The 13,693-nt window shown below is 43.1% G+C and overlaps 1 protein-coding gene across 1 annotated transcript; it reads left to right on the top strand.

Annotated features, from left to right (window-relative positions):
- The first annotated feature begins 2,481 nt into the window (after positions 1–2,481).
- On the top strand, positions 2,482–9,845 carry SMIM24 (small integral membrane protein 24). The gene is made up of 4 exons (XM_087702646.1): positions 2,482–2,633; positions 6,694–6,823; positions 8,722–8,766; positions 9,502–9,845. Exons 1-4 carry the CDS (start codon positions 2,567–2,569, stop codon positions 9,569–9,571), a joined length of 312 nt encoding a protein of 103 aa, XP_087558772.1. The 5' UTR covers positions 2,482–2,566; the 3' UTR covers positions 9,572–9,845.
- Positions 9,846–13,693: the final 3,848 nt, after the last annotated feature.

Raw genomic sequence — 13,693 nt, 5'->3', positions numbered from 1 at the left:
AGCTCAGGGCTCTTAGATGAAGCCCACATCCTGTGTCTCCCTCCCATCACATTCCAACAATGTTTGGATTGGATTGGATTGGATTTATTACATTTATATGCCGCCCTTTTCCCCAAAGGGGACTCTGGACGGCTCACAATTCAAGTCAGGGAAGGGGGTACAGACGGGGATAAAAAAGACGAGACATAACAATACAAAATTTAAAAACACACAACAACCATACCATTCGAGAAGGGGGGCAAAAACTCTTTTACAAAACTCTTTTTAAAAAACTCTTCCGACAGGCCTGTCGGAACAGCCAGGTTTTAAGGGCTTTGCGGAAGGCCTGGAGGATGGTGAGGGTTCGAATCTCCACGGGGAGCTCGTTCCAGAGGGTCGGAGCAGCCACAGAGAAGGCTCTCCTCCGGGTAGTCGCCAGTCGGCATTGGCCGGCGGATGGAATTCGGAGGAGGCCTAGTCTGTGGGATCTGATCGGTCTATTGGAGGTAATTGGCAGCAGGCGGTCTCTCAAGTACCCAGGTCCAATACCATGAAGGGCTTTATAAGTGACGACTAGCGCCTTGAAGCGTCTCCGAAGACCAATAGGCAGCCAGTGCAGCTCGCGGAGGATAGGTGTTACGTGGGTGAACCGAGGTGCACCCACAATCGCTCGCGCGGCTGCATTCTGGACAAGCTGAAGTCTCTGAATGCTCTTCAAGGGCTGCCCCATGTAGAGCACGTTGCAGTAGTCCAGTCTAGAGGTCACAAGGGCACGAGTTTTTCGTGGGAGGTAGTGGTGGGATTCAAGTAATTTAGCAACCGGTTCTCTGCCCTAATGATTTCTTCCAACAACCAGTTTGACAAAACACTCAGAAAGTTAACAACCAGCTTTCCCAAAGTGTGGCAAACTGGCTGAATCCCACCACTGACGGGAAGCCTTAATACACTGTCCCTCCCTCCCTCCCTTCTTTCTTTCTTTCCTTTACAATATTTTTTTTTCCTTGATGGCCCAATTAGCATATTTTTATTTCCCCCCCCCCCCCGTTGTCAGAGATGGGTTTCTACCGGTTCGGACAAACTGTTAGGACCGAACCGGTAGTAATACGGCAGCCTGGGTCGCTGGAACCAGCAGTGACCCAGGCCTGCCACGCCCCCAAACCGGTTCTCCTAAGGTGGCACCATCTTGATTTTCAGTTTTGCGAATGCGCAGAACAATTTTCTGTTTTCCTTTTTTTTTGCGCACCAAACCGCAGTGATGCCAGCAGAAACCCACCCCTGCCCATTGTCCCTCCTCCCTTCCTTTCTTTCTCCCAATAATAATAATTGATGACTCAATTAGCATATTTTATCTCTGACACCCTCACTGCCTATTCCTAGTCCTAGTGGACAACCATTTAAATATGAGCCAGCAGTGTGCAGCAGCTGCCAAAAAAGCCAACACAATTCTAGGCTGCATAAACAGATAGAATCAAGATCACGTGAAGGGTTAATACCACTTTATAATACCTTGGTAAGGCCACACTTGGATGCTGCATTCAGTTTTGGTCACCACGATGTAGAAAAGATGTGGAGACTCTAGAAAGAGTGCAGAGAAGAGCAACAAAGGTGATTAGGGGACTGGAGGCTAAAACATATGAAGAACAGTTGCAGGAACTGGGTATGTCTAGTTTAATGAAAAGAAGGACTAGGGGAGACATGATAGCAGTCTTCCAATATCTCAGGAATTGCCACAAAGAAGAGGGAGTCAGACTATTCTCCAAGGCACCTGAGGGCAGAACAAGAAGCAATGGGGGGAACTAATCAAGGAGAGAAGCAACTTAGAACTGAGGAGAAATTTCCTGACAATGAGAACAATTAATTGCCTCCAGAAGTTGTGAATGCGCCAACACTGGAAGTCTTTAAGAAGATGTTGGATAGCCATTTGTCTGGAACGGTATAGGGTTTCCTGCCTAGGCAGGGGGGTGGACTAGAAGACCTCCAAGGTCCCTTCCAACTCTGCTATTGTATTGTATTGTATTGTATTCCTCCCTCCCTCCCTCCCTTCCTTCCGTTACAATAACAATTAGTGCTGAGTCAGCATATTTTATCTCTAACCTCCCACCCCCATTGTTTGTCCCTCCTCTCTCTCCTCCCTCTCTCCCTCCCTCCCTTTACAATAACAATTATTCTTGATGACTCGGGCAGTATATTTTATCTTTAACACCCTCCATTGCCTCTCTCTACTTCCCTCCCTCCCAATAAAAAAATGCCCTTGATGTCTCAATCAGCATATTTTTTATCTCTGACACCCCTGTTGCTTTTTCTCATTTGTCTCCTGAGGTTTAAGCCACTCTGGTTGTTCTGCCATCCTCAGGGTGTCGCCCGCCTTTCCATTGATCTAAGTAGTTATACATTTTCCTCATATCAAGGCACAGCAGCTTGGTATCAGTTTTATAAAGCCCTAATGAGGAGCCATTATCAAGTGCCCTCTGGTTCCAAGTCCATACTCCAGGTTTGCAAGGGAAATGACCCATCCCCTCCTTCTAGTAGCAACGAAGGTGCCCAGGCAATTGTGACACAAGGCTTCCAGGCTGAAAAACCCACGACAATGAAGTTGTTTTTCTACTTGACTGTGTTTGTAGGAGTTGTCTTCGCTCCCTTTTCGCATGGACAAGGTATGGAACAAAATTGGGTGGGGAAATCTGAGGGCCATGCTGGGAAGGATTTGGGGGCAGCTATGTAAGACCCAAGGGATGGCTTAGTGGCTAAGACGCTGAGCTTGTCAATCAGAAAGTTTGGCAGTTCAAATCCCTAGCACCACGTAACGGTTCCACCACAAAACCGCGGAGTACAAAATTGCGCTCGACGAAAGCGCGCATTTGACGTCATCACAGCGCGACGAAAACATCGCGCTGTGATCGAAAAATGTAAAAATAAAGCGAAAACCTTACCCTAACCCCCCCAAACCTAACCCTAAACCTAACGCTAAACCTAACCCTTAACCTAACCCTAAATCTAACCCTAAACCTAACCGTTAACGTAACGCTAAACCTAACGCTAACCCTTAACCTAACGCTAAACGTAACGCTAACGCTCTAACCCTAACCCTAACCCTTAACCTAACCCTAACCCTAACCCTAACCCTAACCCTAAACCTAACCCTTACCTTTATGTGAATCGGCTTGCTTTAATTTTAATTTTATTTCAATTTTTAATTTTTTTCATCGCGCTGTGATGATGTCACATGCGCGCTTTCGTCGATCACGATTTTGTCCTCCGCGGTTTTGACGGGTCACGCCACATAACGGAGTGAGCTTCTGCCAACCTAGCAGTTCGAAAGCACATAAAAATGCAAGTAGAAAAATAGGGGCCACCTTTGGTGGGAAGGTAACAGCATTCTGTGCGCCTTCGGTGTTTAGTCATGCCGGCCACATGACCATGGAGATGTCTTCAGACAGCGCTGGCTCTTCGGCTTTGAAATGGAGATGAGCGCCATCCCCTAGAATCGGGATAACTTGCACATGTGTGCGAGGGGAATCTTTACCTTTATGTAAGGCCCATTTGTGTCAGGAACCTTATGTAATACTTATATTAATTTTTATTAGGGTCTTAGAAGCCTAGGTTGGGAGAAGCTATCTCAGCTAGCTCTGAGTGGCATGCATTTCCTCAAAAATGTAATTTTGGATTAAACACAAACAGATACCCAGTCAAATTTTAAAGAAACCATACATTTAATTGCAGTTATCAAACAGGGAATTCCATCCAATTCAAGGAAAACAAATTCATCAGCTAAGGATAGTCATAATAGCCTCTCATTGGCTTCCTGAAATGACCAGGTATTATTGTATGTGGTTGTCTAATAAAGCTGTTGTTTTAGAGTGATTTTTAATATTAAAATATCAGGAAAAGCTATTATATTAGATTCAAAACTGGCCTTAAATATTTAAAAAAACACCTAAATGACTTCTTAGAGCTTATAAAGTTGGCAGTTTTTACACAGCTGGAAATTCTTTGAAAATCAGAAGGGATTTGATTATTTTCATAGAATGCCAAATTGGTTGACATGCCAATAGAAATGTTGAACTGCAAAAAAATGACAATATTACAGGAATTCAAAAGATAACTTCCATCAAGTTTTTGAAATTATTAAATTAAACATAACATTATTAAATATAATAACTATGTACAACAAAGATGAAATTTGTCTATTATCGAAGTTCCTAGATAATTTAATTAATTTGATTTTATATTCCCTTCACAATCTGTAAATTAAATTAAATAAAGATGAATTTAAAAAGAACAGATCTCTGGCCTAAAAAGCTTGAGGTGATCATTAGATTACAAGAAAAAAGAGAAGATTGTGGCCAGAAGAAGTACACAATTATTTCTTGGGTGCCATTTGTGTTAGCCCTTTGAGGTAGTCCAGGCAAGAAGCACAACAAGGAATCCTAGTTTACTAGAATATTAGAATACAACTATGAAGGAGAGGGGAGGTTTAGAAATAGGAAATATAAATAAATAAAAGTACTGACTCTATTATTTTCCCCCAAAAAAACTTTTATTTTTATTCAAAAAGTTAAAACGCAAACTCCAAAACAAAACAAAACAAGAATGTTTCCAAAAACAAAAGTCAATTGGACAAAGACATAAAAAAAAATAATGTCCATTAAAAAATGAAAAACAAAGAAATATATTATTCCCGCTAGTTGAATACTGTCCCTTCATGCAGTGGTGGGTTTCAAAAATTGTTCAAACCTACTCTGTGGGTGTGGCCTCCTTTGCGGGAGTGGCTTGCCGCCCATGTGACCTGATGGGAGTGGCTTGCCGCCCATGTGACCTGATATGAAGATGCTGACGACACTTGTCAGAACCACCTTAAATTACCTCACACACAGCACTGGCATGCATAAGAATATGATGTAAACTTATTTTTTAAAAGGCATCTTTGGTTTGCGTTAAAACAACTTCAACACACGCAATGTTCTGATTGCACCACAAACGCAGTAGTCATCCTTACCTTTCACTGAGTTTTATAAATATGAGTTTTATAAATATGAACATGATAGTGTAGAATAATCATATCCAAGGACCAGTGGTGGGTTTATAAATACTGAGTTTTATAAATATGAGCATGATAGTGTAGAATAATCATATCCAAGGACCAGTGGTGGGTTTCAAAAAATTTTGGAAGCTCTTCTGTAGGTGTGGCCTGCTTTCCGGGTCCACTGGTGGAACCTCTTCTAACCGGTTCGGTAGATTTGAAAGTACAAATCCTAAGTGTTTGTCTGAGCTACGTTTGGTTGAGCTTTGGACTGCTCTGAGGGTGATGCAATAATTCCTATTGTGGCTTAATGGCTTTGTCTTGTGTTGGATCTGGAGTGATGGCTGCTTCTAATCCTACCATTCTGCCTTTGTTTCAATATATCCTGTCTTGGATGGATTACTAAATCTGCATTTGTAAAAGCTGGCCCCAGTATCTGATGGGGCTATTAGGGAAAGTGGGAGGTTGATTTCTGCCTCTTTAAAAAAACCAACATGTTTTTCCATTTCTCCTTTTGGGAAATATAATAATCTGCCTTTTTTTAATATTCATTCTTCTAGGAGGGGGTGGTGGCTTCTCACACAACAATAATTGCTTCTTCCCCTGGCAGACCAGGCTCAGAATATTTAATCTTCTATGTCTGTTTGCAACTAATTTGGCCTGAAACACCAAACTTTGTTAAACTTTGTTGTTGGTTTACCTGGGGACTATTTTTATATGTATAGTAATGTATCAGGTCAAATTAACTCTATTTTTATTGCAGGGTTACGTTAACAGAATCTTGCAAGACTGAAGTTATTTCTCCCCTCTTTTCCTGTTACTCTCCAGAAAACCAGGGAGGGATCTATAGATTTATCAGTTGCATTATCTTAATTTGAGAAAGAGCAGCAGAATCAGCAAAGCGATTGGCAGTTCAGTCTGTGCTGTAGTACCTTCTCCCGTTCGAAGTAAGACATGCACTCTATACATGAACCATGGTGGTTAATCCGTTGTTACGTTACAGCATCCAGCACTAAGCCCTTGGTCAAACTTAGGTCTACCACAACTGGGCTGCAACTCTCCGGGGAGCCATAGGTAGCCGTGACCCGTCAAAACCGCGTTCCACAAAAGCGCGGTCGACAAAAGCGCGTATGTGACGTCATCACAGCGCGACGAAAAAGATTGAAAAATTGAAATAAAAATTAAATTACAGCAAGCCGATTCACATAAAGGTAAGGGTTAGGGTTAGGGTTAGGGTTAGGGTTAGGGTTAGGTTAAGGGTTAGGGTTAGGTTTAGAGCGTTAGCGTTACGTTTAGCGTTAGGTTAAGGGTTAGCGTTAGGTTTTTCGTTAGGTTAAGGGTTAGGTTTAGGGTTAGGTTTAGGGTTAGGTTAAGGGTTAGGTTTAGGGTTAGGTTTGGGGGGGTTAGGGTAAGGTTTTCGCTTTATTTTTACATTTTTCGATCTTTTTCGTCGCGCTGTGATGACGTCACATACGCGCTTTTGTCGACCGCGCTTTTGTCTACCGCGGTTTTGTGGTGGAACCATAGGTAGCAGCCATGAGATCAAACCCTCTGTTGCCATCTACTGATCATACATATCTTTGCAGGCTGGATTTGGGAGCCCTCAATTATTGCAAAAGCTCACAAAAGGGGGTGTGATGGAATAATCAGACTGTAAAGGGTAATTCAGATCTTTCTTGTATCCACTCCAACAGGCCTTGTGAAAGAAACAACCAATGGCTCAACGGCTTTGCAACCCTGGCTGGTGGGATTAACGGCTGCTATGGCCTTCTTGTTTGTGATGTTCGTGGCAAACCTCATCAATCGGATATTTTTCTCCAAAAAGTATGTTTCTTTCTTTAGGTTTTAAGGTCTCACATAACACAGAACTGGAACAACCACTGATGGACTGATTATGTGCCTTCAAATTAGCATCAGCTCTTAGCAAACACATTGATAGACCTTCTCTAGCAATAGCAGTAGCATTTAGACTTATATGTCGCTTCACAGTGCTTTACAGCCAATGGTGAGATCCTCCTGGTTTAACAACCGGTTTGGTGATTGCGTGATTTGCACGCACCTGTGCCTGCACGCACATGCACAGTTTGAAAAAATCTTCAATTCCGTGTTTCTTCAGAGGAGTAACACAGCTGATTCGCGCCGCAATCTGCTCCGCCGCACGAATCTGCTGAAAAGATAAAGGTAGGAAAATAGCGCGGGCGGGCGGGTGAGCCCATCTGATTGTCAGGATGAACTGGTTTGCTCCCAGCTGATCGTTGGAGCTACCGGTTCACCCGAACCGATACGAACCAGTAGAATCCCACCCCTGTTTACAGCCCTCTCTAAGTGGTTTTACAGAGTCAGCCTATTTCCCCCAACAATCTGGGTCCTCATTTTACCCACCTCGGAAGGATGGAAGGCTGAGGCAACCTTGAGCCTGGTGAGATTTGAAGTGTCAAATTGCAGGCAGCCGGCAGTCAGCAGAAGTAGCCTGCAGTACTGCACTCTAACCACTGCGTCACTGAGGCTTTAAAAGATCTGTCCCCCCCCCCCAACCAGGTCCTTCAGTACTTCTAATGCTGTGCCCATCAATGCTGCAGCTGAGCTGAATCCATCCACCTTCCACCCATGGAGAGGGGTGTACATCAAAAAAGCTAAGACAGGAGTTACAACAACTTGATTATACTCCACCTCTTGTTTACATGTGTTGTGTGTGTGGGAGGCATGTAAAAAGGGATAAGGCTTATAATTGCAGTGTCACAGCCAGAGTCTTGGGTTAGATTTCCCAGCTTGGAGCCAGAAAGCTACAGTCCATAATGAAGGCTGTTTCTGGATTACAAGATTAGTTCCCTTCTTGGTCCTCCCTCTCAGCGTGTATGACCGAAGCCTGACCTGTTTCATCTGACAAACACAAAAATCGTCAGAAGGCACATTAAGATTGGATTCCTGATCTGCTCCACATTTTCACATAATCGCCATTCTCAGTTGCATAATTAACCCATTTTCCAGATTTGCCCAAAATATTTGCCCAACAAGTTACGGTAATCAAAGAGGCTAAATTTACAAAACAAATCTAAGCAGCTCAAAAGCTCCCCATCCATCTCTAATCAAAGTTACAGCTAATCAAGTTGAGAGCATTGTACGGATGAAGGTCACCAGGTTTCTATCGTGATGGTGTGATTGTATCTCTCTTTGTGTGTTTAAGGAGTGGCGTAATGTGGGTCGTATATTTTGAGGGGTAGGGGCTCTCGTGACCCGTCAAAACCACGGAGGACAAAATCGCGCTCGACGAAAGCGCGCATGTGACGTCATCACAGCGCGACGAAAAAAATTAAAAATTTAAATAACATTAAAATTAAAGCAAGCCGATTCACATAAAGGTAAGGGTTAGATTTAGGGTTAGGGTTAGGTTAAGGGTTAGGGTTAGGTTTAGAGCGTTAGGGTTAGGTTTAGCGTTAGGTTAAGGGTTACGTTTAGGGTTAGATTTAGGGTTAGGTTAAGGGTTAGGTTTAGGGTTAGGTTTAGGGTTAGGTTTGGGGGGGTTAGGGTAAGGTTTTCGCTTTATTTTTACATTTTTCGATCACAGCGCGATGTTTTCGTCACGCTGTGATGACGTCAAATGCGCGCTTTCGTCGAGCGCGATTTTGTCCTCCGCGATTTTGTGGTGGAACCGGGGCTCTAGCCTGTTTTTTCATCCTTCCTTCCCTCCCTAATTTGTTCATTAACATTGTTCCATTTTGCAGAAAGGATGACATGGATGAGATGGAGAATATAGAGATCAAGTGCAGGTAAATATTACTGCTGCAACAGATTTTTAAAAAGCATTTTATGTCCTGGGTATCTAGGGATGGAGCTAGTCAACATGGTTATTCATGTTGCTCCCACCCAATCATGGTCATGCACGGGTAATCCTTTATCTACAACCATTTATTTAGTGATCAAAGTTACAATGGCACTAAAAAAGTGACTTATGACAAGTCCTCACACTTACAACTATTGGAATGGCCCTTATTGTCACGTAATCAAAATTTTGGCGCTTGGCAACAGGCATGGATTTACAACAGTTGGTAACGTCCAGGAATCATGTGATTGCCAGTTGCAAGCTTCTCAGCTGGCTTCTAACAAGCAAAGTCAATGCAAGAAGCTGGATTCATTTAACAACTGTGTGATTCACTTAACAACTGGGATGATTTGCTTAACCGTAACAAAAAAATAAATAAAATTGGGCATGACTCACGTGACAACTGTCTTACTTGGAAGTGGAAGTTTTGATTCTAATTGTGATCATAAGTTGAGGACCAGCATCACTGTTGGGCCACAAGGTCCATCCCTTCATGGCCAACTGTTCCAACACTCCCTCTTTGCAGTTCACAGTAAATTTGCTAAATCAATGGTCTTTGCTGGCTGAGGAACTCTGGGAGTTGAAGTCCACAAGTCTTAAAGTTGCCAAGGTTGGAGACCACTGTGCTAAATGAACCATCTCAGCTCCGTAAGTGTTTTGTTTTTCTCTCTTCTCCCTACAGCACTGAGGAAAATGTCTACGAAAACAAAGCAATGGACCCAGAAGAGGAGGGTTCAGAAATCAGGATGTAGGAGAACATAACAGCATGTGAAAGATCTCTAAGGGAAAAGAGGATCAGCCACCATTGCAAAATGACTGAATTCAAAATTATCTGAAAGGCCAGGACAAGAATTTCCAGATTCAGCTGTTTTTATTTTAATCACCAGCACATCACTGCTTAATGACCCCTCACAATTAGATCAAAGCAAAGCTAGCTCACAATAGCGACGGACATTTGCCAGGGTGGTGAATAAGCAAATACAGGTAGTCCTCGACTTACAACAGTTCATTTAGTGACTCTTCAAAGTTACAGCACTGAAAAAGTGACTTATGACCATTTTTCACACTTACGACCATTGCACCATCCCCATGGTCATGTGATCAAAATTCAGGTCCTTGGAAACTGACTCATATTTACGACCGTTGCAGTATCTGGTCCTCTTTTGCGACCTTCTGACAAGCAAAGTCAGTGGAGACGCCAGATTCACTTAACAACCAAGTCACTAACTTATTAACTGCAGTGATTCACTTATCAACTGGGGCAACAAAAGCTGTAAAATGGGTCAAAACTCACTTAACAAATGTTTCATTTAGCAAATTCAATTTTGTGGCGGTAAATCAAGGACTACCTGCATCAGTGACGTGCAGTGAGGTTTATGGCTGGTGAGGCAGCAATTTGTTTAGACTTGTGGACTTCAACTCCCAGAATTCCACAGCCAGGCATGCTGAGTTCCGATTTAAAGCAACAGCATTTGTTTTTCTCCTTTGCTAAATAAGTTTCCTTCTTTCTTTTTCTTTTCCCTTCCCCTCCTTCCTCCCTCTCCCCCTCCCTTCCCCCTTCTCTCAAACACACACACACAAAAACACAAACACACACATACACACACACAAAGTTGCACCAGGAGGATGAAGTTTGAATTCCTCCCCCTCCCTCCGACCCACACGTACCTTTTCCAGCTGTTTCAAAGAGGATTTCAACTCTGCTCTTGCCTGCCAACATGAAAAGAAAAAAATGTAAAAGGAAAAAGGGAAGAGCTGAGGTCAGGATGAGCTAGTTGCTGCCAGAGTCACCATGGGTGATTCTGCTTAACTGTTTAAAAAAAGCCTCTAAAAAAGCGCCCTCTACAGGAGGAGGCAGGAGAACGATGTGCATCACCTACGTCAGGAATTTTTAGGCTTTTAACCCTTGCTTAACTCTGCTCGAGTGATCATAAAACACCTAAAGTCAGATGGTTCCATCACAAAACCGCGGTCGACTAAAGCGCGCTCGCCAAAACTGCGTACCTGACGTCATCACAGCGCGACGAAAAAAGCACGCTGTGAGCGGTAAAGCTAAAATTAACCCCTAAACCTAAACCTAACCCCCCGAAACCTAACCCTAACCCTAACCCTAACCCTAAACCTAACCCTAAACCTAACCCTTAACCTAACGCTAAACCTAATGCTAACCCTTAACCTAACCCTAAACCTAACCCTAACGCTTAACCTAACCCTAACCCTTAACCTAACCCTAACCCTAACCCTAACCCTTACCTTAACGTGAATCGGCTTGCTTTCAAAGTGCTTTTTAAAGCGCCCTTTTTCTCCGCGGTCGCTGTTGTCGCGCTGCTGATGACGTCAGGTACGCGCTTTAATCGGGCGTGCTTTAGTGGACCGCAGTTTTGTCGTGCCACGATGATAGACTACATGAGGCACATCGTTCTCCTGCTTCCTCCTCTAGAGGGTGCTTTTTTAGAGGCTTTTTTAAGCAGTTAAGGACTAAGCAGAGTCATCCACGGTGACTCTGGTAGCAACTAGCTCAGCCTGACCTCAGCTCTTTCCTTTTTCCTTTTACATTTTTTTTTCTTTTCATGATGACAGTGGTGAGACTCTGCCTCCCCTGCCTCCCCTGACTGCACGTCCCTGACCTGTATACATGTCCACGTTGTTCTCTTGGCAATAATGCAAAAAGTGATTGCAATTTCCTTTATTTCCGGTTGCTGTACTTGTTCTCTGAGTTCTCTGCCACTATGCTCTCCCATTCAGGTTAAACAGGGTTGATTGTTTAGTATCCAGGCCTAAGATAAGAGCAAGCCATCTAAATTTACATCGCCATAAGAAAGAACGGATGAATGAACACATAAATAACTTCACCGCCCTGAGTCCCCTCAGGGAAAAGGGCGGCGTATAACTCCTAATAAAATAAAAATATTCATTAAACTGTCTTCTCCAGAAGCCGTCCGAACTAAGTTGCTTCCTTGAAGTCCTCCATTTCTGTTTGTTTCTCCTAGGTTGCTCAGCTTTTGCATTATTCATTGTTGTTGTTGTTGTTTTTTCATGGGAGATGGTAAAAAGTTCTCTGGATCTTTTCGAAAGTTGGAGATAGACCGTTGTGGTAAAAGAGGCCTGTGTTGAGAAATGTTTCAGGTTGAGCTTGTGAAATAAAAACCTGCCTCTCTCCCGGTGTCCAAAAGGGTGCGGGGATAAAGCAACCATTTTGCTGAGATGTCACAAACACCTGAAATACACACTGTGCTTCAATGAAGAAGATCCCAAGGTCATGAGATGACTATTTGCAACTTTTTTGCCAGCATCTACTTCTGGTTTCCAAGAGAAAGTACCTATTGCAGGCAATTGCTTAATGGCCACCAAAAATAAGTTGTAAAATTAGGTCTATGACATGATGACCTGCTTAATGACTGGATGACTCATGGTCGTAATCCTGGGCTCAATTACAGTTGCAAGTCAAGAACTACCTGTATCTGGCAGAAACCAGAAACCATGTGGGTGCAATTTTACTTTTCCTTCTCTCCTTCCTTCCTTCCTTCCTTCCTTCCTTCCTTCCTTCCTTCCTTCCTTCCTTCCTTCCTTCCTTCCTTCCTTCCTTCTTTTGTATGCCCGTGGCAATAATGTCAGCCATGATGTATTAAATAAAACTCAACTGCTTTATTGAACACATCACACAGAATAGATTCACAAAACATAATTAGTTTCAAATAAGTACAGTAAATCACATTTCGGTTTACTGTATTATTTGCAATGCAAGAAAGTTATCTAATACAGAACAGGCTGCAAAAATCCAGACTTTAACAAATTAACACAGTTTGAAGAGACCTGGTAAGTCATCTAGAAGTCCAACCCCCTGCCCAAGCAGGAGACCTTACACCATTTCTGACAGATGGCAGTCCAGTCTCTTCTTGAAAGCCTCCAGTGATGAAGCTCCCACAACCTCCGAAGGCAACTTCTATTCCGTTGGTTGATTGTTCTCACTGTCAGAAAATTTCTCCTTATTTCTAGGTTGAATCTCTCCTGGATCAGTTTCCATCCATTATTCCTTGTCTGGCCTTTGGGTGCTTTGGAGAATAGCTTGACCCTCCTCCTCTCTGTAGCAGCCCTTCAAATATTGGAAGACTGCTATCATATCTCCCCTGAAGTGAAAAAGGGCAACCCAAAATCAGAATTTTCTGCTCTCTTTACTGCAATCTGCATCTTTAAGCATTGGAAGCCATCGTGCAAGACAGGTATACATGTTCATACGGAACTGGATGCAACTTATTTCCAGTAAGTTCCTCAGGACTAGAACCTTGAAACGTTTTTTAAAAGGACTACTGTACTTTCTACAGTGTCATATCCCTGCTGATGGGAAACACTAGAAGAGGCACCTTGGGACAAGATGCAAAGGCTTTTAAATCCCCCTCTTCCCTAGCAAACATGCACAAAGGGCTAAGGTTACAAGCCAAGCTAAAAGTGTCAGTGGAAGCGTTGTGGAAACAACTCACTGACGCCGAAGCATCATGAGATGCACAGCATTGACTTCAAGGGCTTCACGCGTTTCCGCACTCTGGAAATAAGACCTGTGTGATCCTGTCTTAGATTTCACTGAACCTAAAGTGGAGCAGAACCAACTTCAGTAAGATGCACGGAGTCAAACAATAAGGATATCTGAGTTACATGCCAATATTTTGAGGGGCGTTTTTGTTGCAACTGATACCAAAGGAAGCACTTCTGAGAATGTTCAGAATGGTAATTGGTCTGCCTAGTTCAGTGATGGTAAACTTATGACACACATCAAAGCTGACACATCACAACCTTTTGGGCGGCAGCATTCACCAACATCCATCAACAGCTATTTTTGAAAGCACATTGCATTCCTGCATGATTTTTGGAGGCTGTGG

This window comes from Thamnophis sirtalis, unplaced genomic scaffold (genome assembly GCF_051295495.1).
Source record: "Thamnophis sirtalis isolate CommonGarterSnake01/CBP01778 unplaced genomic scaffold, rThaSir2_p1.2 scaffold_1, whole genome shotgun sequence".
Lineage (NCBI taxonomy): Eukaryota > Metazoa > Chordata > Lepidosauria > Squamata > Natricidae > Thamnophis > Thamnophis sirtalis.
Note: the sequence above shows the minus strand (reverse complement) of the source record. Positions and strands in the feature narration are given on the sequence as shown.